Consider the following 17,309-nt stretch of genomic DNA (forward strand, 5'->3'; position numbering starts at 1 on the left):
CTTGCTTGATGGTTTCACGTATAACAAAAGGTTATACGTGGACACTTATGCATCGGACATAAGCATCGAAAACCGAACTAAGCAAAGAAAGAAAAGAACAAAAATGGGGTGAGAGAGAGGAGATACTGATCCATCTAAAACACCGAAAAGGAGAATGGGTCAGCTCTCAAAAAAAACTCCTATCGAAAATACCTAAAAAAGTAAGACCCGAGGTCTTTCCTAACAAACATAAAATGTCACTTTGCACTGATTTTTCAAACCCCAAAGACGTAAGATTAATCAAATTAACCGAATGCTCTCCCAAATAAAGCTTGCAAATCTTCCCAAAATCCCAAAGTTGATATCAAAATCTTCCAACCTCCAAATTAATCCATAGCCTCACATATCAAATAAGCATAAAATCTTCCCATAAAACCAAGTAAATGCTCACGACCGGGGTTACTACAAAGAGATGAACAACAGGTAAGGCTCTCGGCCAAGGCAACAAAAAGGGAAGGGGGAAGCTATTAAAGCTCACGGCTAAGGACAGCAAGGGACAACTGCTAAAGCCCACAACCGAAGGCCATCCAAGGCACAAGTAAGGCTCACGGCTAAAGCAACCCAAGGCACAAGTGAGGCTCACGGCTAAAGCAAACCAAGGCACAGGTAAGGCTCACAGCACAGGTAAGGCTCACGGCTAAAGCAACCCAAGTCAATTATATGAATATATTTGATATACATAGGAGAGTGAATGGACAAACCCTCACAAAGCCTCCAAACCGACTCCAAAGCATTGTAAGCAAGGCCCACAGCCAAGACCAAAGCCAAGACACGAGGCAAAGGGAAAGGGAAGGCTCACGGCTTAGGTTGAGTCCAAGGCATAAGGCAAAGTCCACGACCAAAGCAAAAGCTAAGCTTCAATAAACTCAACACCCAAATCTTCCCAAAATAAGAAACCGAGCCACCAAAGCAAAAAAAGGAAGAACCCCCAATAGGTAAGAATCGAGATCCAACACAAAAACCAAAGCCGAACCAAAATTTTCACCAAACTCCAGATCAATTAAAGACCAGACCGAGCCAAGCAAGGCTAAAACCCGAACCCAACAAGGGTCGAAAACCAGACTACAATTGAGACCTCCAATACTAAGTTGTAATAAGAGTTAGAGCAGTATTCTCATACCTTTAAGACATCTCAAAACAGAACTACCACATGCTTTGAATGAAAGCGTATGAAAGCTTCGCAATACACATACTAAGATGCTCATGAGAAGGGCCAATTATTTCAAAACCACCCCCCTTAATTACTTCCAACATAAGTATGCCTTGGGGGATTGAAAACATGCTATGACTTTAGTGCTTTGGATAAACAAAGTAAAAGAAAGGACTAATAGCATGCCAAATCCAATGCCAAATCTAGCATGCCAAATCCAACCTCTAGTATATATATGCATATATTTTTTCTTTAATCTTTCACATGCGCTAAGTGATAAACATTTCCAAATACAAGCATAGTGGCAACTAAAATGCCAAATCATACCCTGAAATCATCATTGAAGGCTCGGCAAGGCTAAAACCGAAAGCCAGTAAAGCACAGAGGAAGGGAGAGAGAAGGAAATACACACCCTCAAGCTTTTAAATGTCATTCCCACACAATAAGTGTATAAAGAGTAAGTTAGAACATGTTTAAGAATGAGGTAAATAGTAATCTCCCTATTCTAGCATGCTAACAAGGCTTGACAGAGAACAAGGACGAGCACACATAAAGCACAGGGGCTCGGTAAAGAGTAGGGTCGAACGCAGACAGCGCACAGGGGGAGAGGGAAGAAGGTACCTCTTTGAAATAAAAGAAGGTAACACAGAAACTTTAAAAGCACTCTGCAACTTCACTTCCTCTCCCAACAGCAGGAGGAAACCGATTCAAGAACCAGCAGATCAAAGAAGTGAGTGAGAGAAAAAAAAAAGCAGAGTTTTCTCCCTTAGAAAGATTTTTGGCCTCTTTGAAGCTTCACAGAGGAGCTCTCATATATGCTAAGGGCAAAGGAGACGAATGATTAAGAAGATACGGCAGAGGGATCGAGAGATGCAGAGGATTAGATCCTCTCGCAGAGGATACGATCCGCGGCAGAGGAGATCGAGCCCATATCGCAGAAGATAGGATACGAGGAATGGGCGCCTACGTGATCTGTCCCGCGTGCGAGAGGCGAATGCGGGAACGAAACCTCCCCAACGGCACGAAGGAGTGGGCCGAGCGACCGAGCGACCGAGCGACCGAACGAGTCATCCTAGGGCTAAGGCATACCCACAGGTTCAGAGGGATGAGGCGGGGAGGGGGAAGAATTTAGGTTAAGGGTTTTAATATAAGTTATTAATTATAATAATAATGATAATATATTATTTATTATTATAATAAACACTTAAATAGGTATTTTCCCCAAGATGCGCCGTCGCAATGAAACGAACGTCCCCCTTAAGCAAAATCGACGTTCCGGACGCGTCGGCGCAGTCCGTTTCGTCATCCGAAGTCATCCGGGCAACTTTGTCGACGATTGGGACAAAAACGCGTAGCGGTCCGAATCAACGAGTAAAGTCAATACTAAGGCTGTCAGTCCTATAGGAGTGCTCCCTGAGTTCCTTTGGAGTAGTCTTACCTGCTAGGCAATAGCGGTCAAAACTACCAAAAACTACCACAAGTCGAGCAAAGGAAAGTCCAGAATTGCTAACGGGGAGGGCTCCTTCACTAGTTTTCTAGGAGTAGTCGACAGAAAGATCCTACGGCTAGATCCTAGGCTATTAAGAAGGGGAAAAACTACACCTTGACCGAAAGCGAGGTCAACAGTCATCAAAGTTTCAAGTTGTGTGAACACAAGTAAACTTGTAAGTGAACACTAAAATGAATCTACTAGGGCGCTGCAGACGTGCACTGAAGTGTAAAAGCTACTAAAATACAAAAAAGATATGCAAAATGGCAAAGCCAAGCATGCATTCCAATGACAATGTGTGACCAATAAAGGAAAAAAGCAATTAAACTTCAATGATTTCAATGGTAAGCGTAGTTCATAAGGAAAAATTTACTGTAAATTATGGTAGAATCGGAAAAAGCTTGTGCATGCTCAAAAAAGCATGTCAACCCACCAAAAAAAACTATTGCGCACATTTTAATGGTCTGGTGGCTCTGATCGTGTATCGTGCACCATTCAAGGGGATTCTAATTCGAGTGATACTCTAAAAAACATGCCAATTTCAAAAATTACACAATTGCAATAAAAAACATAAAAATTGATTCTTTAATTCAAGCAACAACTTCCTAGGGTACATGCATAAACACTTGGGTTGCGAAATAATAAAAAATGCTGATATTTTGAAATAGTTATGGAAAAAAAATAGAAATAAGAAATAAGAAATAAAAAAAAAGTTCATAGAATGCAAGAAAATAGAAAAAAATGAAGAAAAAAAAACCTATTTTAAGAATTCTAGAATCATCTCACTTGTTTCAAGGCACATGATTTATTTTTTCTCACTCAAAAATATAGATCACCCGCCAAAATTATGAAAAAAAATATTGTGGGGATGCAAACATTTACATGTAGATCTATGTCAACAAAAAACTTATATCCTACAGAGGTAAAAGTTATAAGAGAATAAAAATAAAACTAGAAGGTGCCCTACCTATAGGGCAATGTCTTAAGTCTCAAATCTTAATAGACGATTAAGATCCTACACATCACAGGAATCAAATTAACATGATTTATATCCCAACAAATTTACGAGGCATAAAGCCATAAACCTTAATATATGAGTGTAGAGTTAGCATGGTCTAAAACACAATATGCGTCCAAGTGAATTCAAAACCCACATACATAAATTCACCTAAAATCAATCATTTGCAAAAGAGCAGGCATGGTAAAAAAATTCATAAGATGACCATCTTCAAAGACATGATTCTCTATGTACGAGAATAAAATTGAAAAAAGTTTACATCATAATAAATGTCCAACAACAATCCTTAACATATATGATTAGAGTGGCAAGCTCTATTCCATAATAAGTATCCAAGTTAATTCAAATGAAACTTATACATGGATTTGCAAGGTCCCAATCCTTTATAATAGGGTATTAAAAGGCAACAAGGCTCATGAAACAATAATCTGCATCTAAAAATAAAACCACATGTACCTTGATCTTCCAATGGGTATGATTACATATAAATAATAATCAAATGTGGTTCTATCATAAAAATGACCTCTCAAACTCCAAGGTAAACATATTTTGACCTATTTTCATGATGATAAACATAAATCAAGTAAATCATGATCAGAGGAAAATATATTTAAATCTAGCACTCCATTAAAAAATTGAAAATAAAACAAAAAAAAAGTATATTAAATATTAAAAAAATCAAGCAATTGTGAATGATCTATGAATTATGATCCAAGAAAACACCCATCCATCCACTGGACCAATTTGCCAATAATGCCATTTTTAAGTTTGTCAAAACTCACAAATATCCAACATCATATCAAATGCATTCATATTGCTACACTAAAAAATTTCAAACCAATAAGGACATAAATGTGTTTATTCATCGAGTGATTATCTTGACTGTAATGGCATTATTATTACTACAAAAAAATAATGAAATATTATGCATTTGCTGACAGAAAATATTAATTAAAATTATGCATATTTTCTACAACCAGTCACTAGTTTTCAATACTGTTGAAAAAAGTAGTGTCTATTACTGCTGATTTTGGGTAGAAAATTCACATCTAATTTGTAATTTATTATCGCCATAAAATTTCTACAGCCCTGATTTTTGTAATTTCCTCACCTTTTCCCCTAAAGCACAATCAATGCACGACTCTCAGCATTATGACACAATTGTCAACACCCTTCGACCTTCTGACACGAGCCATTTGCTCGTCAGCTTCTTGTTGTGCACTGCCATTCTCATAACCAACCATAAAACCCCAAAAATTGATCTCTCGTGAGTCTCTCCGGTGTTAGAAAGTCATCCACCAAGCCTTCCTTGCGCTCATTCTTGTCTCAAAGCAAAGTCACCAGCACTTCAAGCTCTATGAACATATGCACCATAAGAGGTAATTACTTCATCAATTAATTTAGGGACGTATCAGAAGGGATGGAAGAATTTTGGGCACATGTAGACTTTTAGAAAAGATTGTATGGGATTTTGTGAAGGGAAAAAGAGATGATTTATGGCGTGGGTTTATCTATAGAGAAATGAGAGAAAGATGGCCCCGGGTTTAGTGATTTTTGGGATTGACCAAAAGGTATTGATGAGAAATCAAATCTTGAGATTTTGGGGAATGGAAGACGGTTTTTTTGTCCCCATCCCCACACACTGCACTCCACCCCCGTTTTAGAAGTTAAAACTTTAGACAAAAGACTCAGAATTTAGGATGCAGATCGTGAGATTAAAATGTAGGATTGATCAGAGGAGTTTGGTATGAATCCTAAAGTTGTAGAGGTATCTTGGGTTAGCGGTGAATCCTTGTGACTTTATTGGGTATAGCATGCACATTACACGTGCACATCCGACATTTTATACGGTTATATTATGATACACCCACATGCATGAGTAGAGAAAATCATGAATCATTACATGTGCACTTTACACTAATTACATGTGTACTGTCGACATCTCTTGGCATTCATAAGTTATTCACTCATAGCATATGCATGTTACACATACGATGCACATACACACTGGCATTGGCTAGAATAATATAAATCCACGATTTACTTCAAAATTACCTCCAACATATTCATGTTTATATTTAATGTCAACAGTTTCATTTATTTTAAAGCCTCTTACTATAGATTTATTGATTACATGTCATTGCAAATACCATTTGGTGTAGGAAATGAGACTAGAGGTAAATCCATTAGATTCATATTTTTCAGGTGGTTCAAGAAAATTACCGTCAGCACAAATACAATCCTAAACTTGTAAAAAATTAGCAGCCTAACTGGGAAGCCTTGAAACTCAGGTACAAATTAAAATGCACTGCAAATAAAAAATAAATGTTTGGAGTATTTGTGGGTGCAGATAAGTACAATTAGCACAATTGGAGAATAGAATGATCTAAAAATTTAAAAAAAAATTCAAAACAAGTTGCCTCCTAGCACAAGGAACAAAGAAAACACTGAACTCTTACCTGCTGCTTTACCCAACTATGCTTCTTCCCAGCAGAACGAGGGCAAAGCAGAACCTGCACTGAAGACTGCTTGAAGAACCGACGAGTCTCCTCATCTTGAGTAGCCATCACCCCATCCTGCGTAGTAACACTGATGAGCAATGTATTATATAGCATATAATGCTGTCATGCCAACATTTGAAATCTAACAGAAATCTAACAAAAGATACTGAACTAGGTACACTGAAAATGTGAAATCTTATGATAAAAGAAATGAAGTAGGACATACTTGTGAAAACTTTATTTAGATTGAACTTATCATAAAAATGCCAAAAAAATCAGCGAAAAAGAGTATACAGACAGGACATCATGGCGTGATAAAAAAATTCTAAGAAGATTCACCAGCTCCCATAGCAACACGAGTTGATAAAAAAAAACAGGTGAAAAGGAAGTAAAACAGCTGATAGAATAGCCAATCAAGCCCTTGTATTAATGCTGTTTCCACACCAATTAAAAAATAGATACTGCATTAGAGACCAAATTTTCAATAGGATCGCACACAACATTCCTTTTATTAGGAATGCCACATTAAAAATCTAGTAAGTATTAAATTTCCCAGGGATGGGACGACTTTAGAAGATCTAGCATGTAACATCAGTCTCACCCAGAGACCATTTGACAATCCCCATTAATTTGAAAAATAGTTTTAGACCATCAGTCTGGTTTTCCTGAAAGCATGGGCATCGATGTGATAATAAAATGAGACAAAAACTTCCAGAGAAATTGGCATTACTATACAATAAGTTTTTCTTTCATTTCTCTAAGCATGAACATAATCTTTTTTTTTTTAAATCTAATTGTTGCTATGCAGTGATAGATCATCAAACTGTAGACCTTTAATCCCACCAAATTTTATGCCTATGTGGGATTTTGCATCAATGTCAAGTGTGTAATGATTAGGACCCTACCAAGGATGAGGCTGTAGATTTTGTGAGATTGTGTCGCCTTTCTCATCACTAATGTCTTCTATCTCATGTCGATAGGCAACTTTTTGCAGACCCACTTGTGGCATGTAATATTGGGAAGGATAATATGGATATTGACATTTCATTATTGGTATTACCCAAGTTCGGTCTAAATCCATATGGTATTACAGGTATTGATGGAGTCGCCCAATATGGAATTTTTCCAATATATTGCAAGGTTATGATGAGAAGTTGTCAGGCTATTCTCTCCAGAAGCAATTCGATGCAAATCAAATGTTGGTGTTAGCTAAAAAAGGTAAAATTACACTTGGGACCAATGCAGCAACCAACCATCCAATAACTGTGCAAGTCAGTAGTGAGGTTGTTTGATGTTTCATCTATTAATCTTCATCATGTGCATTGTAGTTCTCTATGCGTACAAACATATCACTCGGCATAGAGTAATTATCTCATCAACCGCGTGTTGCATAAAGCCTGCGCCCTATCCTTGACCATGAAAAAAAGCTATCAAATCACCTCAAAATAGACAAGCAACCATGTAGCATGTGTCATGTAAAACAATGATTATTTTTTTATTAAACTGCAACCAATATGATAAGTGGATAATATTAAATTGAGAAAAGCATATCAATGCCTGCTCCACCAGTGCTCGAGGGTGGTATCTGATATATCCTTTGGCATTTGAAGAAATATAAATATGCCTATAATCATACAATTTTAAATGTCCTACTTCTGAGTGTAATATGTGCTACTTTGAATTGCTCTAGCACAATGAAGTCAATCCAGTAATGCTACACGGTGTGGGATAACCACAAAGAAGGGTTGGGTAAGTTGTAGAATGACAAAAGAGGGTGGAAAGATGATGTCGGTTGAGAAATCGAGGCCTCATCAGCTGGATAGCAAACTGGAACAAGAAAAATAATGGCCTGCTGCGACTTTAGCGACAAAGGAGCTCTTCGGAAGAGATAGTCAACTCGATCCAATCATGTTACAAGCACATCACCAGAGAGAAATCAAAGGATACAAAGCTCCCATAGACAAAACTAGAGAGAATATTATCTACTGCATCAACAAAAGCAAAAGTCCAAAAATATAGCAAATAACAACATAAAAATAGTTTGAAGCATAAATTAACCCTAATTCAAATTAAAATAAGCATAAAAAGAGGGCTCACAAGAACCCGATGGCCATAGCATATAGAAAATTTCCTATTGTAATCTCACGGGACGGGAATCATGCCTGTCAGCCTCATGATGAGCAATCATGCATCCATATGGCCGCTCCGGCGGCATTCTCTCCAAGTAGGAGAGGCTTAGCCTCTTTCTCTGAAAACTTTTTCATTGACACCACCATTTCAAAGTCATTGCTTTGCTGTGTCTAAGAGAAACTCTAATACAAATTTTATGCTCACGTCCACCCAATGCAACTCTAGAACAGGCACGCCATTAAAAGTCTATTCTTGTAGAATAAATATAGATCCTTATTTGGCACAATTAGAGTTGGAACTGCATATAAGCTAGTACTCTCATAAGCATAGCCTCTAGTTAACAAGTCTGTAACATACTTTTGCAACTTCTTATACTTAGCTGACCGCATTCGGTGGGCAAGTCGATTTGAAAGAAGAAATCCTGAAAATAAATCTAATGCATGTTGGATCTTCCTTAGTGGTCGGGAGATAAACTACCGATCAATATAACCTGAAACTCTTGCAACAAAAATTGCAATATATCTGACATTGACCCCTCAAACTCCTTGTCTTATAGAGCCATCAAAACTAATCCAACTGGTGTTTCTTTCAAGGTCTATAAAAATAAAACTTGTGGCACTAAAGTCTCACACTAAATATGAATATGAATACTCATTACCTCAGACACCTTCCACGATAAGAGTGAGATGTGTTTCATATCCTTGGTAAAGGAATATGTGTTCTTGTAGCCAACATGACGCGTGCACCATTCATATTGTCAATAAAGACCTGATCGGACGCGACAAGCATCTACAAGCATTACGTCAAATCTCATCTACTACTAAAACTTTTTTCAATAGAGAAGCTTACAAGACAACTCCTATTAATTGTGATCTCATTCACTTTCTTCAACCAAAACAGTGGACAAGATAAGGTGTGCTTTTATGTGGTAATGCTTAACTTGTCTACCATTCGATTAGAAACCACGTTTTCACAGCTACTTGCATCAATAATAAAACTGAAAATATTTTACTTCACGATGCAATGAGTAAGAAAGATGTCAAGGTGAAACCACTGTAGCCTCTTGTTGGCTTAGTTGAAGGATCAGCCAGATTACTAACATTTCTTCCTCGTCGGTTGGAAGTTGACTACTCTCTAGCATCCTCATTTCCTCTTAATCTAGGGTAGCAAGATAATGTGGATAACATAGAAAAGGGTTAGGTAAGTTGTAGAATGACAAAATAGGGTAGGAAGGTGATGTTGGCTGAAAAATCAAAATCTTGACAACTAGAGCTAGTTGGAATGAGAAAATTGCCGATCGACTGCATAGTCAACAATGTAGGAAGCCTTTGGAAGTTCGAGAGAAATCACAATATCAATCCACACAGGTTACAAATAGACCACTTAAGACAAATCAATGAACATAGCACCCCAATACAGAAAATTTGAGAAAAACAATCTCTAATACATGAACTTAAGCAAAAGTCCCCAAAAATAAGAAATAACATATAAATAATATCAAACAAAACTTAATCCTAATTTAATTCAACCTAAACATAAAAATAGGGACCACAAGGACCCAGTGACCATAGCAGGTGGGAAATTTCCAGATGTAATCATGCGAGATGGGAATCACTCATGTCTGCCCCGTAATGCACGATCACACATCTGTCTAGACGCTCCCGCATCACACATAAGCTTATTTATGATCTTATAATCCTATCTATCATTATAATTTTAAGTATAGTCAAGCAATTACAAGCTAATTTGCCTCAACTATTGACCCTCTTAACGTCTTATTTCATAGGCTCAATAGGTTTTTAAACTCCAAATTATTCTATCACTTCATCCACTAGATGTCACTCAAATTATAATCGACCTATTATTGGAAATCTAGCGAGTCATATAACTAACCTAAAGATGGATGGTAGGAACATGTAATAATAGCTTTGTGGATTAAGGTTTCCAAATAGCCTAAACTTTAGGCGCATCTGAGAAAGAGTTTAAATTCCAATATACTTTATATAAATAACTTTTCGGGCAATTTTATAAATTTCATCAAAATATTTGCACTTATTAAAAAATAACACGCTCCTATCTTACCCAAATATTGAAATTCACAAGAAAATCATCAACTATATTTTTTTATTTTTTATTTTTCTTGAAATTATCAATCGTTTGATCAAGCCACATGCAAATACATAGGTTTGCTAGTTTATTTTTTAATGGGTGATAGCTGTATAAATATGATTGATTTGGTGGAGTTCATAATCCATGCATCTCCATATAAACTCTCGTATTGCCAAGTGGTACTTAACATACCATTTTTCATTCCACCTACAAGAGGTTAATTAAGCATAAATAACACCGTATAAGGTACTATTTTAATTAGATAAATGAATAAAAATGTTTATCAATATCCAAGGAACTTCTCCTAAGCTCTTTAGGATTATGAACAAGCACATAGGTCTGCCAACATATAACTACACCCATGCCCAAACTTTATCAAATGTAAACACTAGGCCCTATTAACTCCATTCGGCTGGGTTTAATGTAGGTTAGTTCTGGACAGCATATTGCCTTCCAAGCATATCTTTATAATAATGATTTTTCCTCAATACAAGTATGTAGCTCCTAGTTATTGTGGTGCATCATTACAGTGCTTTATGAACAACAATGCTATAATAAATAGCATAAACAAGTGCCTGAATTGCAATAACATGTGCATGTCTTAATACACCATTGAATCATTCTAAATAATTTGCTGCATCGTGCTATAGCTAAATTTGTGATCACAGAAAATAATTCATTTGCGCACATCTCATTCCATCAACCATTCATGCACCTAATTTTTAATATTGAGAATACTCATCATGTGTTGATTGCATATGTTGAGAACATCTATTTTATCATTCCAAAACATATTCACATAACAACTCAACCTCTGGTACACCCATATTCCTTAAAGATTACTCAAAATTCACTCTAAAATGTCTTGAGCAATTTTGGTGTAGAACCCCATGGAAATCTTCTATGTAGCCTCACACCAATCTCAAATGTGTACAAGTTATAGACACATCCTACATGCACAGCCAAACTATTAGACTTTTTTTTGCATGCAAGCGGCACAATCGATGGAAAGGAAAATTATGTTGTTCACATTATATGGTCTATCAACTCTTGTTCCAAGTAAGGCTTGAATATTCAACATTCTTAACAAATGAAGCATCCAATTATTTAAAACTATAGATCAATTTTGTTGGCAAAAAAAAAAAACCAATGTGTTTGACTGAGTGGATTTTGAGTTGACCAGCCATAAGAAAGTAGTTTGTGGGAAGACAGATGCTCGACTAGATAAACATGTTGATCCTCCCAAAATGATGGTTGTAAGAAAATAACTCATCACGTATTATGGGATATTCCCAAACCACTCTCTCTTAGGAGTGTTGAAGTAAACCCTCTTTTAGTCCACCAACCGAAGTTAGACCCACCGCTATATTGATCACTCCTAATTTGAGAACTTTTAAAAGATCAACAATGTCAACCCAAATTGAAAAATATAGGTCTTACAACATTTGGAGGGCCATCATACATCATTTAAGTTCATTGCATATGATGTTAAAAATTAACTTCATTTGAACTGTTAAACTTAATGCTTGTTTTGCAAATTGCTTATATGACTAGGGCAAAAAATCTTTGCTTTCAATTTGGCCTTATGAAGGACATAAAACTCAGAACTTAGAGTCAACCAAATGGTGAATTTTATAACTTTTCCCTATAGGCAAAAACACCCATCTTCTGGGTCTTAAAATGCTCTATAGGCAAAACAATTTGTTCCTATTTTCTTTTTCATGTAGCATATAATATACACGTATATTGTAGCAATAACTCATTAGTAACCTTTGATCAATTAAAAGGAAAAAATGGGCTCAAGCTAACTTGATCAACTAAGGTTACCTCCTATGCAATTGTAAGACCCTACACATTATAGTAATTAGTCAACTTTGAGAAGAAATTTTAAGTAGGTTACTCAAAGCTTTATTAATTGAGACCATTTAGAAAGCCTCAGTACACGTTGACCTCCTTTATGAAGCAACTTAACTTGTACCATCCACTAATTCTCATAGACCATCAAGCTTAGAAGATCCTTGTTTAGCACCTTCTAACCCTTAAAAAGCGCTAGGACTCATGCACATCACCATGAGATCCTTAGAAGCATTAGAAAACTTTCACCTAGGCTAAGAAATCCTTTGGCTATGTTTGAGAACTCAGGCAACCGTGAAAGAATGAACCGTTAGGTGATCTTCCCTATATTACCTCAAAACCTTTAACCTCATGGCATTAATGGAAATTAAAATATTGATGTCCGGGAACATGGACCTTGGTTAAACCAAACTTAAGGTCGTATTGGAATAACCTACCACTTACCCCAGGAATGCTATATTTGATCCAATATCTAAGCGGATGAGCCACGAACTCGGTCTTGCCCAGCAGGACATGACATACCCAAGTCAAGTCAACTAAGTTTCCATTAATATTTTTTCTTAATAAACCCTCCATTGGACTCAAATGAGTTAAATTAGATCAAGTCAACATTTTTATGATAGCTTATCCCAAACCAAAACCCAACTTAACCCTAGTTTAGCTTAACCCCAAAATTAGGACTACTCTACACTTAATTTAGTCATAACCTAGTAGACTTTAGGTAACCTTATTGAAGCCCTATATCAGGCGGCATCATACATGACTCTGCCTAGGTTAAACCTAACCTAATATGGGTAACATGTAACCTACATGAACCAATTGGTTTGATTGACCAGTTGTCAATTGAACTTAAGATTAGTCCCCCTAGAATCATGGTTAACCCATGGACCCATTTAAACTCACTTTAAGTTAGATTAACCCTAAATTGAGATTTGATTTAAAGCTCATTCTCTTGTGGCGTAATAGAGTTTTATCTTGACCTAATTGGCCTTAGATAAACCTAAGCTCGCCATGATTTAGCTCATGGGGTATTAGAGGAGTTAGGGACCTGATGGTCAAGCTTATGAATGACTTGTCCAAGATGGCCAAACTTAGCCCAATTGGACCCAATTTGATGCATTTGGTCGAATTGGTTTGATCTAAGCCAATTGAATCATAGACCCTTCATCAAATGAGCCTAGGGAACGATAATAGACATAACATAAGCTTAAGTGAACCCAAGTTAGTTCAATTGACAACAATGTGATTCAATTAAGTTTTTTTTAACAATAATAAGTCAACTAGAACTTAGGCCCTTGCCCAATTGACCCTAAATGTCCCTAAAGACTTTAGGAATCCCATGGCCTAGCAAAAGAAGTGACCAAACCAACCCAAAATTTGCTCAATTGGGTATAGCTTGGCCCAGTTAGCTTCTCTTAGATCTACACACCTCACCAATTGACCTTAGGTGCTTATAGATGGACCTACAGACTTTTAGACCTAACTTTGGCATGGGTTAGCCCAATATGGTCAATTAATTCAACTCCATTCAATTGGCAAAATTGGCTTAAGACATCCCAAATTGAGTCTTCTTAACACCTCCCAAGGTGGCCTATGATCAGAACTTGACCATGAGATCAGCCCAATCTAGATCGTGTGGTTAAGCAACTTCCTCAAATTATTTAAACCCAATTATCCAACATAATTCCAAGAGATGCAAAGCAATTTATTGCCAACTTAAGATTTCATTATGTTTTCCCTTGTCCTGAAGACAAACACAAGCCCATTTAAGTTTTAATATCTCAAAATAACAAAAGGGTTGGCCTTTAGGGAGGCACATAAATTATGTTGATATTCTTGGAAGCCAAATTTGATCTTCCTTCGTGATCAGGGTCTTAGTGCCTTAAAGCTATAACATTCATTCCCAATTGAATGAGAAGCTTGAGAGAGAGCCTCCTGAGGCTTCCTAAGCTCCCAACCTCTGTTGAACACTATCAGAGCTGAAAAAGACAAAACTGTTTAGTGTGTCTAATCCAGTGCACCACATAACAAATCATCGCCCCATTTATAACTTAGATGAGCTAAGGGAAGTTATTCTAAATATTGTAGGTCTTTAGCATAAGCCCATAGCATTCTCAAGTCGTTTTGTTGAAGGTTCACTAGAGTTGTCAAGAAGAGGGCAATATAAAGTGTCAAATCTAATGAAATCTGAATACACTAGTTTTGAAATGTAGGGTGAATTTCAAATTCATCAAAATTTTACATTAGATTACTTTTTCATTCAACTAAATGCCTAAATTTTAAAAATCTCAATATTTAATTTACGATACACCAGAAACATAGAGAACCAAACGGTGCCTTAAAATAAAATTATGTATTTTGCTAACATCCTTAGGGCTATGAGAAAATACTTAAATTTTCCTTTGTGCACAATAAGGCATGGTAATTTTTCTATAATCTCAATTAGTTAAAAATTATACTTTGGGGCTAATAAGATCATAAAACTTAATTTGTATTGGTTAAGACCAAGTTAGCTTCTAGCATTGATTTGAGGCTTTGTGGACTTAAAGATGAACTATAACAAATACTCAAAGTGCTCATTTTGGCTATATTAAATTATTTTAAAATTATTTAAAATTACACGGTATATGAAAATAGTTTTAAGAAATCCCATGATTGTCTTTAGGTCTGTCCTATATAATCCTAGAAATGTTGGGGGCTTAAACCTCCAACATCTAACAAAACCTTAAATTGATTAGGATTTTAAACTAATTGGACCAATAGGTCATGGGCAATACAATGTACATACAGACCCTATGTTTGAACTATACTTTTATTTAGATGGTTTAGTGGTATAGGACAGTTTGCTTGGACTAAACCTAAGTGGATCACTAGCTTGACCTAAGTTGAATTAGTTGATAATTGCTTCTCGATCGCACACTTCCACACTCACATGTAGACATTCCAATGAGTCTATCCGTGCTTGTTGGTGTATCTCTTTTAAGTCACTCATACCTATGTGTGACCTAGTATTTGGCACTGACACCTCATCGTGTCAACATATTGTCTCAATATACAACTCATGTCCTTTATTTCTTTGGTGCATGCACCTTATAACCTATGATTTTTTTTTTTGTGCATGTGCTCATCGTCGAACAAATGACTCCCCTTAGTTGTGGCAAGTTTCATTCTCCCCTTATGTTTTTGAAATGAAGCTTTCTCCTACCACTTCTCTCTATCATCAATGTCTTCTCTAAGCTTGCCATCAGCCTTTATAGTTAAAATTTGGTGGATATCCCCACCTAAATTTTTAGCAACCCAATGGGCATCTCTTGATGGTCCTAAGATTATTCTTGAATCCTCATACCGGATTTCTTCTGATGTAAGTGCTCAACATCCAAGACCTGCTACTCCCTCCTCTTTTGTTGAAGTCGTTAAAGTAAAGGACACTCTAGATCATTCTCGTCCCTCAGTTTCTCATTATTCTTCCATCAAGGCTTAGAATTTATGTAATACAAACCTACTATCACCCTTCACGATAAAAGTACTCTTATTTTCTCAAAGGAGGTGATTTTTTATATATTTGCTTCATTATCCTACTATTTGATTGAAAAATTTTCGTTCGGGCAACCAAGCTTAGAGATTATTTGATGTTTCATGTCTAATCTCCACTTGTGAAGTAATTACTATTTGTCTTCTTAATAGGCATCATGTCAACACTGCCGTTGCCGGTCCCAAGCCCGGATGAGAAAAGTGGAAGGTTGCGTTAGATAGTCGACAGCCAGTGTAAAACTTGTCGAAAAAATCATGACATGAATCCTTTTGATCATTGTGTAAGTGCTAGGGCGTCCCCTGGAAGCGACGCGCTGTATAGCCTGAATACAGTGAAAAGTGTGCAAGGGCCGCTATACCGGCGCCCGGGTGTAGTGTTAAATAAGCAAGGGTTCCCACATTACGAGCGAATGCGGGTAAAGAAGTTAGTCCATGAAACTAATGAAACTAATATTAGGATAGGATCTTGGAATATAGGCACTCTCAATGGTAAATTAATGGAATTAGTTGATATTATGATTCATAGGAAAATTAATATCTTATGTATTCAAGAAACTAAGTGGGTGGGAGAAAAGGCTAAGGAGATTGATAATTTAGGTTTTAAACTTTGGTATTCTGGTAAGAGTCGCACTAGAAATGGTGTAGGTGTAATTATAGATAAGAGTTTGAAAGATAATGTTGTAAAAATTAATAGAGTTGGTGATAGAATTATAGCCCTTAAGATTATCATTGATACTAAGATTTTTAATATTATAAGTGTTTATGCTCCTCAAGTAGGTTTAGATACAGAGTCTAAAGATAAATTTTGGAATGACTTAGAAGACTTAATACAAATGATACCTCTTGAAGAAAGAATTTTTATTGGAGGAGATTTAAATGGACATGTCGGTAGAGTGGTAGAAGATTTCAGAAATATTCATGGTGGCTACGGTTTTGGAGTAACTAATGAAGAAGGTAAAGTTATTTTAGATTTTGCTTTAGCGTTTGATTTTGTTATTACTAATACTTTATTCAAGAAAAGGGATGAACATCTTATTACTTATAAGAGTGGATCTAATAAAACACAAATTGATTATTTTCTTATGAGAAGAAGAGATCGTCATGATTGTAAAGATTGTAAAGTCATTCCAAGTGAAAATTTAAATACCCAACATCGTTTATTAGTTTTAGATTTTAAGATTAAGAGTTGTAAAATAAAAAATACTAGGACTCATCATTGCAGAATTAGATGGAGAAACTTAAAAGATACAAATAAAATTAATTTTATGAGTAAAATTCAAGATTTCAAAATTTGGGATATTCATGAAGAAGCAAATGTGATGTGGGATAAAGTAACAAACGCTATTAAACATGTAGCAAAAGATGTTCTTGGAGAATCAAAGGGAAAAATATTTACAAATAAAAATAGTTGGTGGTGGAATAATAATGTGCAAGAAAAGATAAAATATAAGAAGTTATGTTATAAAAATTGGTTAAAATGTAAAAGCT

General features: G+C 36.1%; 1 protein-coding gene across 2 annotated transcripts in view; it reads right to left on the bottom strand.

Annotated features, from left to right (window-relative positions):
- LOC110019155 (phospholipase D beta 1-like) overlaps window positions 1-17,309 on the bottom strand; it is a gene marked incomplete at its 5' end in the record, with an annotated part of 58,953 nt that overhangs the window by 35,305 nt on the left and 6,339 nt on the right. For both annotated transcript variants that reach the window (XM_020716736.1, XM_020716735.1), the window contains 1 exon segment: window positions 6,156-6,272. In XM_020716736.1, coding sequence (XP_020572395.1) covers window positions 6,156-6,272 — 117 coding nt within the window.

Source organism: Phalaenopsis equestris, unplaced genomic scaffold (genome assembly GCF_001263595.1).
Source record: "Phalaenopsis equestris unplaced genomic scaffold, ASM126359v1 Scaffold000053, whole genome shotgun sequence".
In the NCBI taxonomy this organism is placed as follows: domain Eukaryota; kingdom Viridiplantae; phylum Streptophyta; class Magnoliopsida; order Asparagales; family Orchidaceae; genus Phalaenopsis; species Phalaenopsis equestris.